Source organism: Ahaetulla prasina, chromosome 1, assembly GCF_028640845.1.
Source record: "Ahaetulla prasina isolate Xishuangbanna chromosome 1, ASM2864084v1, whole genome shotgun sequence".
NCBI lineage: Eukaryota > Metazoa > Chordata > Lepidosauria > Squamata > Colubridae > Ahaetulla > Ahaetulla prasina.
In genome coordinates, this window is record NC_080539.1 from 11,369,746 (window position 1) to 11,387,379 (window position 17,634).

Consider the following 17,634-nt stretch of genomic DNA (forward strand, 5'->3'; position numbering starts at 1 on the left):
AGACTCACAGGAGTCTTCTCCAGCACCAGAGTTCAAAGGCCTCAATTCTTTGGCGCTCAGCCTTTCTTATGGCCCAACCTTCACAGCCATACATTGCAACTGGGAAAACCATAGCTTTGACTATACGCACTTTTGTTGGCAGGGTGATGTCTCTGCTTTTTAGTACGCTGTCTAGATTTGCCACAGCTTTCCTCCCCAGGAGCAAGCGTCTTTTAATTTCTTGGCTGCAGTCCCCATCTGCAGTGATCTTGGAGCCCAGGAAAATAAAATCTGTCACTACCTCCATTTCTTCACCATCTATCTGCCAGGAATTGAGAGGCAGTATATAAGTCTAAATGCTATTGCTATAGACCAGGGCTCTCCAACCTTGTCAACTTTAAGACTTGTGGAAGCTGGCTGAGGAATTGTGGGAGTTGAAGTCCACAAGTCTTAAAGTTGACAAGGTTGGAGAGCCCTGCTATAGACGCCTAACTTAAGATATTTCATGTTTTTTCTTGCAAGTCCAGTACCCTTTCTAGTTTTACCTACCTTGAGGGCCAAGGCCACCAGCTACAGGGAAAACAAAGCTGAAACGAGAAGAGGAGAAGGAAAAAAAAAGTCAATATGTCATTTAAGGAAAAGAACATCCCGTGTTAAAAGTCCTTAGCACTGATGGGTGCCCCCCCGAAGCAGGGGAGAGATCCTGTTAGTTACTATCCACAAGGTCAGTGAAAAAAAAAAATATATATTTTTTTCAGATTGTGAAAAACACCAGGAGACAATATAGAATTTGTTTTTAAACAAAACTGTTTAACCATTCTGTTAAGAATGGTCATGTAATAAAAGACGAATGAAGGGAGAAAAAAATACCACAATTGAGCCCAAAATTTCTGTTGCTCCGAGAGACAATTGTTAAGTGAGTTTTGCCCCATTTTACAACCTTTCTTGCCACAATTGTCAAGGGAGTCACTGCAACTGTTAAGTTAGTAACGTGGTTGTTAAGTGAATCTGCCTTTCCCCCCTTAATTTTGCTCGTCAGAAGGTCGCAAAAGGGGATCATGTGACCCTGGGACACTGCAACTGTCATAAATATGAGTCAGTTGCTAAATGTTTGAATTTTGATCACATGACCATGGGGATGTTACAACAGTCGTTAAGTATGAAAAATGGTCATAAGTTATGTTTCTCAGTGCCATTCTAACTTCTAACAGTCACTGAATGAAGTTGAGGACTATCAAAAAAGTGCAAGGAAAGAAAAAGAAAAGGTAAAAAATATATGACTTCTCACCTTCTTTTCAACAGATAATTGGAGTATTATTTATTATTTTTTATTTTTATTTATTTTATTTAATTTTTATACCGCCCTTCTCCCGAAGGACTCAGGGCGGTGTACAGGCATAATAAAAACCAGCAATACAATATACAAATTTAAAATCCAATTTAAAAAACTTATTTAAATTAGCCCAATGATTAAAATTTACTCTACTAAAACCCCATTTAAAATTAATAAATTTAAAATTTAAAATCCCAATTTAAGCCAGCCCCGCGCGGATAAAAAGGTGAGTCTTGAGTTCGCGACGAAATGTCCGAAGGTCAGGAATTTGGCGTAAGCCCGGGGGAAGCTTGTTCCAGAGTGAGCCCCACAGAGAAGGCCCTTCCTGGGGCCGCCAGCCGCCATTGTTTGGCGGACGGCCCCCGGAGAAGCCCCCCCCTGTGGGAGCGTACGGGTCGGTGGGAGGCGTATGGTAACAGCAGGCGGTCCCGTAAGTACCCAGGTCCTAAGCCATGGAGCGCTTTAAAGGTCATAACCAACACCTTAAAGTGCACCCGAGAGGCCACAGGCAGCCAGTGCAGTCTGCGCAGGAGGCGGTGTTACATGGGAGCTACGTGTAGCTCCTCTATCACCAGCAGCTGCATTCTGACTAACTGAAGCCTCCGAGCGCACTTCAGGGGAGCCCCATGTAGAGAGCATTACAGTAATCCAAGCGAGAGGTAACGAGCGCATGAGTGACCGTGCATAAGGCATCCCGATCAAGGAAGGCGCAACTGCGGACCAGGCGAACCTGGTGGAAGGCCCTCCTGGAGGCGGCCGTCAAATGATCTTCAAGCGACAGCCGATCATCCAGAAGGACACCCAAGTTGCGCACCCTATCCTTTGGGGCCAGTAACTCGCCACCAACAGCCAGCGCGGCTGCAGCTGACTGAATCGGGTGCCGGCATCCACAGCCACTCCGTCTTGGAGGATTAAGCTTGAGCCTGTTTCTCCCCATCCAGACCCGTACAGCCTCCAAACACCGGGACAGCACTTCAACAGCTTCATTGGGGTGGTCCGGGGTGGAAAAGTACAGCTGAGTGTCGTCAGCGTACTGCTGGTATCTCACCCCGAAACCACTGATGATCTCACCCAGCGGCTTCATGTAGTTGTTGAACAGCAGGCGAGAGAATCGACCCTGAGGACCCCACAAGTGAGGCCCCTCGCGGTCGACCTCTGCCCCCTGTCAACACCGTCTGCGACCGGTCGGAGAGATAGGAGGAGAACCACCGATATCGGTGCCTCCACTCCCAATCCCTCAACCGGCGCAGCAGGATACCATGATCGATGGTATCGAGCGCCGCTGAGAGGTCTAATAGGACCAGGGCAGAGGAATATCCCTTGTCCCTGGCCCTCCAGAGATCATCCACCAATGCGACCAAAGCTGTCTCCGTGCTGTATCCGGGTCGGAAGCGGACTGGAGCAGGTCTAGATAGACATCTTCATCCAGGTGTTGGGGCAGCTGTCGCGCCACGGCACTCTCTACAACCTTCGCAACAAAGCGAAGGTTGGAACTGGGCGATAATTAGCCAAAATAGCTGGGTCAAGAGGGCTTCTTAAGGAGGGTCTCACCACCGCCTCTTTCAAGGCGGCAGGAAAACCCCATCCAACAAAGCGTTGATAATCCTCTGGAGCCAGCCTCGTGTCACCGCCTGAGTGGCCAGTACCAGCCAGGAAGGGCACGGGTCCAGTAAACATGTCGTGCCGTGAAGCCTCCCCAACAACCTGTCCACGTCCTCGGGAGCCACAGGGTCAAACTCATCCCAAATGTGCTCAACAAGGCGTGCCTCCTCTCCCTCGCCTGGATCATCCCAAATTCGGTCCAGGCCGTCCCTCAGCTGAGCGATTTTATCGTATAGATAACCACTAAACTCCTCGGCTCGTCCCTGCAAAGGGTCATCCCGCACCTCCTGATGTAGGAGGCGGGTCACCCAGCTGGGGCGGCGGGCGGTTATCTGCCGGCGCAATGAGGGTAGGCGTGGGCGCCTCGCTTCCCTCATTGCCACTAGGTAGGTCTAGTATAGGTCCTAACTAGTGTCCGATCAACCGGGCGACTGGACCTCCAGGTGCTCTCTAGGCGTCTTCTCCGGCGTTTCATCTCCCTCAGCCCCTCGGAGAACCAAGGGGCGGACGAGATCTCGCGGGTCAGAGGCCGCAAAGGCGCGACACGGTCCAGGGCCCGGCGCGGCCTGCTCCCAGGCCACGACCAGTTCCTCAGTCGTGCCGTGGGCCAGATCCTCAGGGAATGGCCCAAGCTCCGTCTGGAACCTCTCAGGGTCCATCAGGCGCCTGGGACGGAACCACCGTATAGGTTCCGTCTCCCTGCGGTGGTGAATAGCGGTTCGGAAGTCTAGGCGAAGGAGAAAATGATCCGACCATGACATTGGTTCTGTTACTAAATCATCTAATACCAGATCATTTAACCACTGTCCAGAGATAAAAATCATATCTAGCATGCCTCCCCCTTATTGTCCTTCCTCTCTCTTAAGTGCTTTACAAATCCCCTCATTTAGTCCATATCTTCATTAATCTTAGAACAGAACAGTGTAACTGAGCTGGAAGGGACCTTGTAAATTATCTAGTCCAACCCCCCGGCCCAAACAGGACACCCTACACCATTTGTGACAGGTGACAGTCCAGTCTCTTCTCGAAAGCCTCCAGTGATGAAGCTCCCAGAACTTCTGAAGGAAACTTCTGTTCCATCGGTTGATTGCTCTCACTGTCAGAAAATTTCTCCTTATTTCCAGGTTGAATCTCTCCTTGATCAGTTTCCATCCATTATTCCTTGTCAGGTGCTTTGAAAAATAGCTTGACCCCCCCCTCTCTGTGGCAGTGCTTCAAATATTGGAAGATTGCTCTCATGTCTCCCCTGGTCCTTCTCTTCACTAGACTAGCCATGCCCAATTCCTGCAACCGTTCTTCATATGTTTTTGTTTCCAGTCCCCTAATCAATATAACAATATAACAACAACAGAGTTGGAAGGGACCTTGGAGGCCTTCTAGTCCAACCCCCTGCCCAGGCAGGAAACCCTACATCATCTCAGACAGATGGTTATCCAACATTTTCTTAAAAATTTCCAGTGTTGGAGCATTCACAACTTCTGCAGGCAAGTCGTTCCACTTATTAATTGTTCTAACTGTCAGGAAATTTCTCCTTAGTTCTAAGTTGCTTCTTTCCTTGATCAGTTTCCACCCATTGCTTCTTGTTCTACCCTCAGGTGCTTTGGAGAACAGCCCGACTCCCACTTCTCTGTGACAGCCCCTGAGATATTGGAACACTGCTATCATGTCTCCCCTAGTCCTTCTTTTCATTAAACTAGACATACCCAGTTCCTGCAACCGTTCTTCATATGTTTTAGCCTCCAGTCCCCTAATCATCTTTGTTGCTCTTCTCTGCACTCTTTCTAGAGTCTCAGCATCTTTTTTACATCGTGGCGACCAAAACTGAATGCAGTATTCCAAGTGTGGCCTTACCAAGGCATTATAAAGTGGCACTAACACTTCACGTGATCTTGATTCTATCCCTCTGTTTATGCAGCCCAGAACTGTGTTGGCTTTTTTAGCAGCAGCTGCACACTGCTGGCTCATATCTAAATGGTTGTCCACTAGGACTCCAAGATCCCTCTCACAGGTACTACTATTGAGCAAGGTACCACATATATGGTACCTGTGCATTTTGGTTTTTTTGCCTAAATGTAGAACCTTACTTTTTTCGCTGTTGAATTTCATTTTGTTAGATAGCGCCCAATGTTCAAGTCTGTCAAGATCTTTCTGTAATTTGAGCCTATCTTCTGGAGTATTGGCTATTCCTGCAAGCTTGGTGTCATCTGCAAATTTGATGAGTTCCCCATCATCTTCCTTGTTCTTCTCTGCATTCTTTCTAGAGTCTCAACATCTTTTTTACAGTGTGGTGACCAAAACTGGATGCAGTACTCTAGATGTGGTCTTACTAAAGCTTTACAGAGAGGTATTAGTACTGCAGGTTGATCTTGATTGAATCCCTCTGTTAATACAATTTAGGATTGCATTGGGTTTTTTGGCTGCCGCTGCACACTGTTGGCTCATATTTAATTGGTTGTCCACTAAGACTCCAAGATCCCTCTCACAGTTACTGCTATTAAACCTGGTTTCTCCCAATCTTCATGTTCTGTTAAATGCTTCAATGTTCAGGATGATTTCTTTACGAGCAACCAGGGATGCGCATTGTGTTAAAGTACTTGTGTTACTCTGACCCAGCATAACATGCGAATCCAAGCATTAGATGTGTGGTGAACTACATTTTACGGCTTAAGTGTTTCAAGTCTGCCAAGTCATTATGGCTTAGCAAAAAAACCAAAAACATATTTTAAATAAGGCACACTGTGCACTATATGAATCCTTCCCGTTTGTGACTCAGTCTATTGATGTAAAATAATTCCATCTGCTTCCTATTAAATCTTAAGGGTCATATTTCTGACTGTGTGCAATCTAATCCAAGTCATTGTTCAACTACAGAATTTACTGATCATTAACATCAATTCTGAATATTAATTGATGCTGAGTCATTGGGTTAGCTATCATAGTTTTATAGAGAGAGTCCTGGAAAATGTAATAAGAAAAGTTGGGAAAGAAAATTTTTTGCTCTGTTCCTTTTTTCTCCAAAAGAGAGAAAAAATAATACATGGAATATTGGAAAACATATGCAAGTACTTCATACATGTTTTCCCATTTATTTTCTTAATACGTTTTCCCCAGGTTTTTACAAGATGAACCAAAGCCACTAAGACCACACCTAGAAAACTGCATCCAGTTTTGGTCACCACACTATAAAAAGGATGTCGAGACTCTACAAAAAGTACAGAGAACAGCAACCAGGATGATTAGGGGACTGGGGGCTAAAATATGGACCAAGGGAAACATGATAGTAGTGTTCCAATATTTGAGGGGCTGCCACAGAGAGGAAGGAGTCAAGCTATTTTCCAAGGCACCTGAAGGCCAGACAAGGAATAATGGATGGAAACTGATCAAGGAGAGATTCAATCTAGAAGTAAGGAGGAATTTTCTGACAGTGAGAGCAATCAACCAATGGAACAGCTTGCCTTCAGACGTTTCCGGAACTTCATCACTGGAAGCTTTCAAGAAGAGACTGGACTGCCGTCTGTCAGAAATGATGCAGAGGGGCAGGGGGTTGGACTAGATGACCTACAAGGTCCCTTCCAACTCTGTTAATCTGTTAATCTGAATGGAAGGATTTATACCCTGGATTACAATGCTATCCAGGCAACTATTGCCCTTTTTTTAATCTCTCCTTGGAATAAATGGTTACTGGCCCGGAAATAAGTAAGCACTCACAAAAGCCTGAATGAATCAGAACAAATTCTACAACAACATGCAGCTTTTTAAAGCAGGCAGGAAAAACATTCTGTTCATCAGCTATAATTGCAAATAATGGCACAATGAAAGTGCTGTCTGTCTCAGTTCTGGCTCTTTAAGATAGAAAAATATTGGAAGAAATAAAAAGTAGTTCAAAAAATAGTTTAAAGCAGAAGAACAAACTGAACAGACCAAAAAGATATTAATGAAGGTAAAGTCCACTCCTATATTGTTGCGATTTAAAAATTAGACGAATGTTTGCAAGAGGTTTAATATCGTAATGTATTTGTTTTATCCCAGTTCCCTCTATTTTATGAGATCTAGGAGATGTGAACAAAATGTGGCATTTGTTTCTTTCCATAATAGCAAAACAAGTGCCTCATAAATCCCCAGGGAACAAGACTCATCTGCTGTTTCTCTTTGACAACTGGTTTGCCGTTCTCTATTTTTTTTTTTAAATTAACAAAAAATACTGTACATTGACATGTATTGACCCAAAAACAACCCGTACAAAAACACTTCGGACTTTTCTTTCTTGAAAAAAGAAATCACGTTATGCTAGTCAAAACCGGGTATAAAATGAGCAGAGAAAGAAAAATGATTGGTTAATTATTTTTTGTCATTGGATAGGAGGAGAAAATGCATCAAGTATAATTAAAAAGACTGAAAGGTGGGAAAGTCAAAGGCATAAGGTGGTTCCTCTCTGGATCAGAGATTTGATAAGATTCTTGAGTTTATTCCATGGTAGGAGAAACCAGACGTCTGAATCCACCCTAGGCTACTTATTGATTGCTTTGTCACGAGATGATGAGAATGCAGTATGGAAAATAGTCTTTTTTTTTTTAGTCCAAGGGCAGATAGATGTGCTCTATAATTGTTCTGGACCATGGCCAGGAAAGGGGCTCCCATTACAGTAATAATAATTCAACAATCTCTCTAGATCAGCCTTTCTCAGCTTGGAACTCTCAAGCTTTGGTGGACTACAATTCCCATACAGCCCAAGAAACAATGGGTCTTTAATCCAGGAGAAGAAGATGGCAAAACTGGTAGCGCAGTAGTTAGAGTGCAGTATTACAGGCTAATTCAGCCCACAGCTAACAGTTTGATCCTCACCGGCTCAAGGTTGACTCGAGCCTTCCATCCGTCTGAGGTAAAATGAGGACCCAGATTTTGGGGGCAATGTTACTGCCTATCTTTTTTGAACTCATCAGCCACTCTTACAATTTAAGTTTCACAAGAACGAATTGCAGAATTATATTCATGGATGTTCTTTCACGGATGAAGGGGAACATACGTGTCCCAGGATAATGCTGCAGGATCCAATCTGGGTCAGTCACTGGGACCAGAGGTTTTGTCTTCTGAGCTTTCGGATTCGTGTTGGAGCCCATCTTCAGGGAACCTCTGGTCCCAGTGATCGACCCAGACTGGATGGGCGTTCTTTGTTCAACTGGCTGGTGATCTTGAATAATATTCCAACCATATATAATAATCAGCATCACAAAAGTTTACAACTGCTCTAAGTGATTTATTACGAGTTTGAGGGAAGGTGGGATTGGACAACCCTAAGAACAATTTCTTACATTACAGGCAGGGGTGGGATTCAGCCAGTTCGGGAAAACCGGATGTTAATTTTAATATGGTTCGCCGAACCAGTAGTTGCAAGAACTGGTTGACCCCTCCCTGCCCGCCCCTCCCCTCTCCTCCACGCAGCCCGTTTTGGATGCCAGGTAAGTGCAAGGCTCGCTCGGAGGCTCTGGGAGGGCGAAAAACGGGCCTACTGGAAGTTCTAGAAGTCCGGAAACGGACTCGTTTCCGGCCTCCGGAACCCGGGGCACACCGTTTTCACCCTCTCAGAGGCTTGAAGAAAGCCGCCTGAGTCTGGGGAGTGCAAAAAAACCCCGCCCCCCGGTGGTGCAGGAGGCCGAGTAGGCCACGCCCCCCATGGCCACGCCCACCCAGCAACCAGGCAGAGAACCAGTTGCTAAAATTTCTGAATCCCACCCCTGATTACAGGAGCTCCCCAAGTGATCACTTCTTGCTGGCCATTGGTTCTTTTCCACAGAAAGTCTTCAACCGTGGACTCCACAGGTAGTCTTCAACTTGCAATCATTCGTTTAGTGATCGTTTGACGTTACAACAGCACTGAAAAAGTGACTTATGACTGCTTTTCATACTTACGACTGTTGCAGGATCCCCGTGGTCAAGTGACCAAAATTCGGAAGACTGGCAACTGGCCTGTATTTAGGATGGTTGCAATGATCACCTTTTGCAACCTTCTGATAAGCAAAGTCAATGGAGAAACCAGATTCATTTAGGAACTGACTTAATTGCTAGGCAAGACAGTGGCACCCATTTTACAGCCTTTTCTGCCACCGTTGTTATGCAAATCACTGCAACTGTTAAGCGAATCATGCAGCCATTAAGCAAATCTGGTTTCCCCCATTTGACTTTGCTTGTTAGAAACCAGCTGGGAAGCTTACAGATTGCGATCGCATGACCCCAGGACACTTCAACTGTCATAAATACATGCCAGTTGCCAAGCGCCCAAAATTTTGATTACGTGACCATGTGGATGCTGATACAATTGTGTGAAAAGTGTGAAAACTGGTCATAAGCCACTTTTTTTCAGGGCCGTCGTAACTTCAAATAGTAACTTGAACTTTGGCTGCTTAAAGATGTATAGACTTCAACTGCTGGCTTGGGGAATTCTGGGAGTTGAAGTCTTCACATCTTCACGTTGCTGAGCTGAAAAACATGGATCTCAGCCCACATATACAGATATGAGACATACATCTAGATTTATATCTATAAAGGTAAAGGTTCCCCTCGCACATACGCGCTAGTTGTTGCCGACTCTAGGGGGAGGTGCTCATCTCTGTTTCAAAGCCGAAGAGCCAGCGCTGTCCGAAGACGTCTCCGTGGTCATGTGGCCGGCATGACTCAACGCCAAAGGCGCACGGAAAGCTGTTACCTTCCCACCAAAGGGAAGTTTTTCTACTTGCATTTTTACGTGCTTTCGAAACTGCTAGGTTGGCAGAAGATGGGACTAGTAACGGGAACTCACCCCGTTATACGGCAGCACTAGGGATTCGAACCCCCGAACTGCCAACCTTTCGATCGACAAGCTCAGCTGTCTTAGCCCCTGAGCCACCGCGTCCCCATATACAGATACAGATGCTCCAATTAACAGCTGTTCATTCTAGGAGCAAAGGCTCAAATATCTCTGGAGCGCATCAGGTTGGGTAAATTTGATCTATCCGTACAGCAGATCTAATTCAGAATATGAAAGAGCAGAAGTTGATATCTACCTGTGCAGGTGGGCGGCTTGATCAATCATACCAAGCCTGAAACAGAGGTCCACCCATCTGATTTTAAAGTTCGTATCTGCATATTATCTTTAAATCCTCCTACTGATATTTGAATAAGACTCCTACGGTGCTGATGGTGACAAGAGCAAGGAAAAGGAGAGTAGTTGTCCACAAAAGGTAGCGTCACACAACCCAGCCTGATCTTACTCATTGCCATTTAATGAGGGAAGGACAGAAAGAAAGAAAGGAAAAATCATTAAACATAGATGCCTTTCTAAAGAAGGGGTGATTTATTTATGAAAGCTTATGCAGGAAAAGAAAGAACGTTTATTAATTACGCTCGAAGTTCAAGAAAAAAGATGACGCCAAACTATTATTTTTCTGATGCTAAAGGTCCTACAAAAATTACATACAATCTGCAAGTAATTGTGCTTAATTAAATCCGATCACTCTTTACAGATATAACCGCCTGCAGTGTCATTTTAGGAAGACTGATTACTTTTAAAAAGCCCTGGGCCAGTCTGTCATCTATTTCTCTGTAGTAAAAAGGAAATGAATATTCATTAATCAAACGCCCCAAAGCTTATCTACCCACAAAACCTCTTATTAGCTTACTCATATTCTAGAGTGTCAGTATAGAGTAGGCTGAAATTTCAAAAGGACTTTGATGAGAAGCAAAAATTAATTCGGGGGATTTTAACCGTGGACAGGACTACAATATTGTTTTTTTAAGGAGAAAATGGATTTGAAATACCATTCACTCTTACTGTTGCCAATACAGGCGGTTCCCCGGCTAAAAAACTCGAGCTCCTTATACCAAAAAGGGTGGATGTTTTTCCCACCCCAACCCTATACAGGTAGTCCTTGACTTATAACCCTTTGTTAGTGACCGTTCAAAGTTACAACAGCATTGGGAAAAAGTGACTGATGACCGTTTTTCACACTTATGACAGTTGGAGTCTCCTCATGGTCACATGATCAAAATTCAGACGCTCGGCAACTGGCATGTTATTTATGACAGTTGCTCTGTCCCCCGCGGGGTCATGTGATCACCAGCTGGCTTCCAACAAGCAAAGGCAATGGGGGAAGGCAGATTCACTTCACAACCACAAGATTCGCTTAACGGCTGCAGTGATTTGTTTAACAACCGTGGCCAAAAAGGTTGTAAAATCAGGCACAGCTCACTTAACAATGGCTTAGTAACAGAAATTTTGGTTGTCCCAATTGTGGTCGGAATTTGAGGACTACACCTGTACAGTTCTTTATCATTCAGTCTCTTAATAGTACATTATTGAGGGGGCTAGAAGAGAAGCAGGGATGGGATTCAAAAATTTTAGCAACTGGTTCTCTGCCTGGTTGCTGGGTGGGCGTGGCTATGGTGGGTGTGGCCTACTTGGCCTCCTGCACCATGGCGGAGAGGGGAGGATTTTGGCCCTCCCCAAGTTCTGGAGGCTTTCCTTGAGCCTCCGGGAAGGTGAAAATGGCCTCCCCCGGGCTTTGGAAGCCCTCCGGAGGCCAGAAATGGGCCCATTTCTGGACTTCCAGGAGGCCCGTTTTTCACCCTCCCCAGGCTCCGGAGGCTTTTCCTGAGCCTCTGGGAGGGCAAAAACAGCCTCCCCCAGGCTCCGGAGGCCCTCCAGAGGCTGGAAACAGGCCCATTCTCAGACTTCCGAAACTTCCGGGAGGCCAGTTTTTTGCTCTCCCAGCGTCTCCACATGGGCCCTGCACTTACCTAGCATCCAAAATGGGCTGCATCGAGACTCCTGAGAGGGGAGGGGCAGGCGGGGCCAGCCAGTCCTTGCAACTACTGGTTCAGCGAACCAGATGTAAAATTAGCATCTGGTTCGCCCGAACCGGTCAGAACCAGCTAAATCCCACCCGAGTATAAGTGACCATTGGGCACGATTAGTACTTGAATGGGAAATCACCAGGAAATGTTTATTTATTTATGTCCTGCCTTTATTGTTTTTATAAATAACTCAAGGCGGCGAACACACACAATTATCATTAATTTATCATTAAGTGTTAAATTGTACCCTATGACTATCATTAAGTGTTGTAAGTGTTGTACCTTGATGAAGGTATCTTTTCTTTTATGTACACTGAGAGCATATGGACCAAGACAAATTCCTTTTGTGTCCAATCACACTTGGCCAATAAAATTCTATTCTATTCTATTCTATTCTATATTACTCCCTCCTCCTCCTGTTTTCCTCAGCCACCTTGTGTGATGAATTGGGTTGAGAGTAAGTGACTGACTGGCTTAAAGTCACCCAGCTGGCTTTCATACCTAAGATGGAACTAGTACTCACAGGCTCCTGGCTTGCAACCTGGTGCCTTCACCACTAAATCAAACTGGCCTCAGAGTTAAAGGCTAAAGTCATTGTTTTTTTCAAACTTGGCAACTTCAAGATGTGTGGATTTCACCAATTCTCAGAATTCCTCAGGCCATGTGCTGGCTAGGGAATTTTGGGAGTTGAAGTACGGACATCTTAAAGTTGCCAGAATATGAAAAACACAGGGCTAGACCCAGAAATAAACAAACAAACAAACACACCCACACAATCCTGGAGGCAGGTAATGGCAAACCACTTCCTTTGTGTTGACACAAAAAACTCTGTATGCATGTGTTCCTGTACTCACCATAAATTGAACTCAACTCAAGGTGTGTTTATGTGTGTGTGTTACTTTAGCTGTATTATTATAAATATTTGAAATATTCACTTCCTTTGTAAATAGGATGGAGAAAGAAGGAAGAAACATATACTATTTTCATCGTAAAACAATCTCTATTATTGAAAAGAGATCTATAAGGCTAAAGGACATTAAAATGTATCTAGCATTATTTACGTTAGGGCTGAGAGTTTAAACTCGAGTTTAAACGGCCAAAGAGGTTGTAGAAAAAATGCTTTTAAAAGTTCAAAATAAGTTCAATACTACTGTTTTTCACACGTACGACCGTTGCAGCATCCCCACAGTCACATGATCTACATTTGGTGCTTGACAACTGACTCACATTTACGACGGTTGCAGTGCCCCTTTTGCATCAAAGTCAGTGGGGGGGCAGCATGATTCACTTAACAACCAGGTTATTAACGGATCAACTGCAGTGATTCACTGAACAAGCGTGGCAGGAAAGTTCGTAAAACGGGGCAGAATTCACCCCATTTCGAAGAGGTCTGTAAGGGGTGTGCATAAGTGCACCTGCGTGCCTACCGCCCCTGTCCTAATATTCCTTTTTTACTTACTCTTTTCATGTATCCAAATTATGTTTATACTTTTACCTGTTATTTTATATATGATTGACACATAAATAAATAAATAAAATAAATAAAGAACTCAAAGACTTAACAAACGCCTCACTTAGCAACATAAATTCTGGGCTCAATTATGGGTCCTAAGTCGAAGACAGAAGATGGCAGTGTGGATGCGGACACCTGGCACACTGGGTGGACTTATCCAAAATGAGACATACATCTATATCTATATCTATAAAGGTAAAGGTTCCCCTCGCACATATGTGCTAGTCGTTCCCAACTCTAGGAGGCAGTGCTCATCTCCGTTTCAAAGCCAAAGAACCAGCGCTGTCCGAAGACGTCTCCGTGGTTATGTGGCCAGCATGACTCAACGCCAAAGGCCCACGGAATGCAGTTACCTTCCCACCAAAGATGGTCCCTATTTTCCAACTTGCATTTTTTACCTGCTTTTGAACTGCTAGGTTGGCAGAAGCTGGGACAAGTAACGTATATAAGTATATAAATACGATTAATAAATAAATAAATAAATAAAACGGGAGCTCACCCCGTTAGGCGGGGGTACCTTTTGATCGACAAGCTCAGGGTCTTACCTCCTAAGCCACCGCGTCCCTATCTATATCTATATCTATGTCATCCATATCTATATCTATATCTATATCTATGTTTTCATAGATTTTCACGCGTATAGGTATGCAAGTCTTGGCATATTCGGGTCTTTTCCCATTTCCTTTCAACCTTACACGCAAAAAGGCCCGAATATGCTAAGACTTGCATCTATATCTATATTAATACCTATATGTATATCTTATATGTATATCTATACCTATCTCTATCTATCTATCTATCTATCTATCTATCTACATACACACACACACACTGGTTCCTACAAGGGTTCAAGTTTCTCTTGCACACAAAATTCATATATAAATATAACATATAACATATATGTATGTTATATACATATATGTATGAATAAAATTCATACATATATGTTATGCTATATATATATAGAGGAACCAGGTGGATTTCTTGACCTATCCTGGAGATCCCCTGGAACCCAAATCTGCACTAGGGCGAGCAAGGCCACGAATGGACTGACGAACACCGCACCGGATCCCACTTTTGAGTAGCAAGAAGGGGCGGATCTGGGCCTCGCCAGGTGTAGCCCACCCACCCCACCCAGCCAGGCGCGCGTCACAGCCGACCCACGCACTCTCAGCCTGCTTGCCTTAACACCCCCCCCCCAAAAAGCGAACGGGACACAGCCCCCCCCCACACAGACGGAGCATGGGACACAACGGAGCCCCTCCAGAGGGTCTTGAGGGACCCTCCCCCCCTTCCCTCCTCCCACGAATCTCTCTTTGCCATCCGGGGCTGGGCTACCTGGCGGGTCCGGGGCTTCCCGCGGTTGCCGCTGTGGCTGCTCCGGCGCCGCCCGCCTTTGAGTTCGGCATCCCCGGCGGCCCGGCCGCGACGCTGGGCACCCCGGCGGGGGCGGCTCCGGCCCCCAGCCCCGCCGGCCGCAGCGCCATCTTGCCGCCTCCGCCTCCTGTCAGCTGGGCCGCCGCCGCCACTTCCGGAGGAGAGCCGGCGCGCGCTCGCTGGATGCCGCGGGAGGCCGGGCGGTGGTTGCTTACTGGAGGTGTGTTTTTTTTACTACGCTCCTCGGTCTCTGGAGGCTGGCGGGGTGGAGCCTCCGGGAGGGAGCCCTTGTGGCCATCTAGGCCACCCCCTCTGGTCAAGGGCAGGAAGGACTGCTGAGGGAAACGTCCCCGGCGCCAAACAGGGTTTTTGCAGGTGCAAAAGGACTCCGCATGCCATCGTCCCCGGCACAGAAAGGACTCCCGATGCGAAGGACTCTAAACGCTCATCCCTGGCACAGAAAGACTCCCAATGCTATCGTCCCCAGCATAGAAAAGACTCCTGATGCAATCATAAAACAACTTCCAATACGAAGGACTCTAGATGCCATTATCCCTGGCACAGAAAGGACTCCCGATGCTATCATTCTCAGCACAGGAAGGACTCCTGATGCGAAGGATTCTAGATGCTATCATCCCTGGCACAGAAAAGGACTCCTGATGCTATCATCCCCAGCACAGAAAGGACTCCCAATGCAATCATCCCTGGCACAACAACAACTTCCAATTCGAAAGACTCTAGGTGCCATTATCCCCAGCACAGAAAGGACTCCCGATAGGAAGGACTTTAAATGCTATCATCCACAGCACAGAAAGGACTCCCGATGCTAAGGACTCTAGATGCCATTATCCCCTGCATACCGTGTTTCCCCAAAAATAAGACCCTGTCTTATATTTTTTTGAACCCCGAAATAAGTGCTTGGCCTTATTTTCGGGGAGGTCTTATTATTTTGGGGCGCGTGGAGCAAGATGGGGCTCCTCTTGCCGTCTTACCTGATTTCCAGCTCTGCGTTTAAATATTTTTTGGGGGGAGCCTTATTTTAGTGCATGCGCTCAAAAGCCTGATTGGGCTTATTATCAGGGGATGTCTTATTTTCGGGGAAACAGGGTAGAAAGGACTCCAGATGCAATCGCCCCGGCATAGAAAGGACGCCCAATATGAAGGATTCCACATGCTATCGTGCTTGGCACAGAAAGGACTCCACATACAATCATCCCCAGCACAGAAAGCGACTCCGGATGCAAGTATCCCTGGCAGCTCCCATTCAGAGTGGATGCAATAAGCCCCTGGGAGAAGGGGCGTTGTGGCCACCTTGTTTCCCGCTTGCTCCATAATCGCAGGGGCTGTGTTGGGGATGATGGGAGCTAGAGTTGTTCTGGAAGGCACCCTGGCTGCAAGCAGAGCTCTTGGAAGAAAGGGAGCAACTGCCATAAAAGTTGCATAGGTGCCATCTATACAGGACCCGCGTTTCTGAATGGCGGATAAGAGTAGCTCATTTTAGTGTTTTCAAACTTAGCAATTTTTAAGAGATGTGTAGACTTCAACTCCCAGAATTCCTCAGCCAGCATGTCCAGTGAACTCGGTCTGTTTATGTCTGTGGAGATGCTCAGTCATCCAGGTCATTGTTATCCCAAAGGGGCTTTTTCAGGAGGCAACTGGACTTTCTGGTTTTTTCTTTGAAGACATTTCGCTTCTCCTCCAAGAAGCTTCTACGGCTCTGACTGGATGGTGGGGAATGGAACATTAATATTCCTTGCAGACAGTCTGTTTACACATCTGGTTGAATTGACTGCAATTGAAGTTTGTTTTAAGAGATTCTTGTCAAAGTGGAAACACAAACCATGTAGTTTTGACATTCATCTACCATGGAACAATATCTCCCATCTCTGCTTCCCTCCTTAGACATCCAACTTTAAAAGCATGAGAAATCTGTCCCAATAAGGACAGGGATATGAAAGGTTAATCTCATGCTTAAGCTAGAATGTATGGCAATTCCAGCTGAAAATTAGAATGGCAGGAACCAGAGGTGCTATTCAGCAGGTTCTGGAGAACTGGTAGCAGAAATTTTGAGTAGTTTGGAGAACCAGCAAATACCACCTCTGGCTGGCCCCAGAGCGGGGAGGGAATGGGCATTTTGCAGTATCCTTTCCCTGGAGTGGGGTGGGAATGGAGATTTTGCAGTATCCCTACCCTGCCACGCCAAGCCACGCTCACAGAACTGGTAGTAAAAAAATTTGAATTCCACCACTGGCAAGAACCCATGATGACTATAAAACCTCCCAATGAAATTTCAGAGAACTGGCAGTAAAAATTCTGACTGGCCCCACCCCCATCGATTCTTTGTCTCCCAAGTCCCAGCTGATCAGGAGGAAATGGAGATTTTGCAGTAACCTCCCCTGGAGTGGGGTGGGAATGCAGATTTTACAGTATCCTTCCCCTGCCACACCCACCAAGCCATGCCACACCCACAGAACGGGTAGTAAAATTTTTTGAAACCCACCACTAGGTATGTGGCCCTCCCGGGCCCCGTTTTCAGCTGCGACAGCCTCCTGTAGCCCTCTGCCTCCTGTAGCCCTCTGCCCGTTTTTGCTGGCAGAGGGCTGGAGGTTGTTATCTTGGCCAAAAACAGGGCCCGGGAGAGCCACATTCCCCTCCCCACACACGCACACCTGAGCTCAGTTTTCACTGGCAGAGGGCTAGCAAAACAAACTAAAAACAAAAGGAGAAATGTTTCATTTTGCATTTGAGCCTGCAAGAAGGGACAGGAAAGGGGAAAGGGAAAGAGGAAAGAGAGAAAAGGAACAGTGGGAAGAGAGCAAGGAAGGAAAAATAAGGAAGGGAAGGAAGAATGAAGAGGAAAGTAAAAAGAAGAGAAGGAAAGGAAAGGAAAGGAAAGGAAGGAAGGAAGATTATAATGAGTGAGGGATGGTCTGAGGAAAGTCTTGCCTTAGGCACTTGGCCACCACAGGTGCCCCCAACACGAGTGGGGTCGACCTGGCCTCGC

General features: G+C 46.0%; 1 protein-coding gene across 3 annotated transcripts in view; it reads right to left on the bottom strand.

Moving 5' to 3' along the window:
* SYNRG (synergin gamma) overlaps positions 1–15,071 on the bottom strand; it is a 104,038-nt gene extending 88,967 nt beyond the window's left edge. For 2 of the 3 annotated variants that reach the window (XM_058164177.1, XM_058164176.1), the window contains exons 1-2: positions 14,592–15,068; positions 529–566 (exon numbers count right to left, since the gene is read on the bottom strand). In XM_058164177.1, coding sequence (XP_058020160.1) covers positions 529–566; positions 14,592–14,740 — 187 coding nt within the window. In that variant the 5' untranslated portion in view covers positions 14,741–15,068. Of the gene's footprint in view, positions 1–528; positions 567–14,591 lie in introns of all 3 variants that reach the window. The other variant, XM_058164175.1, reaches the window with a different exon arrangement.
* Positions 15,072–17,634: the final 2,563 nt, after the last annotated feature.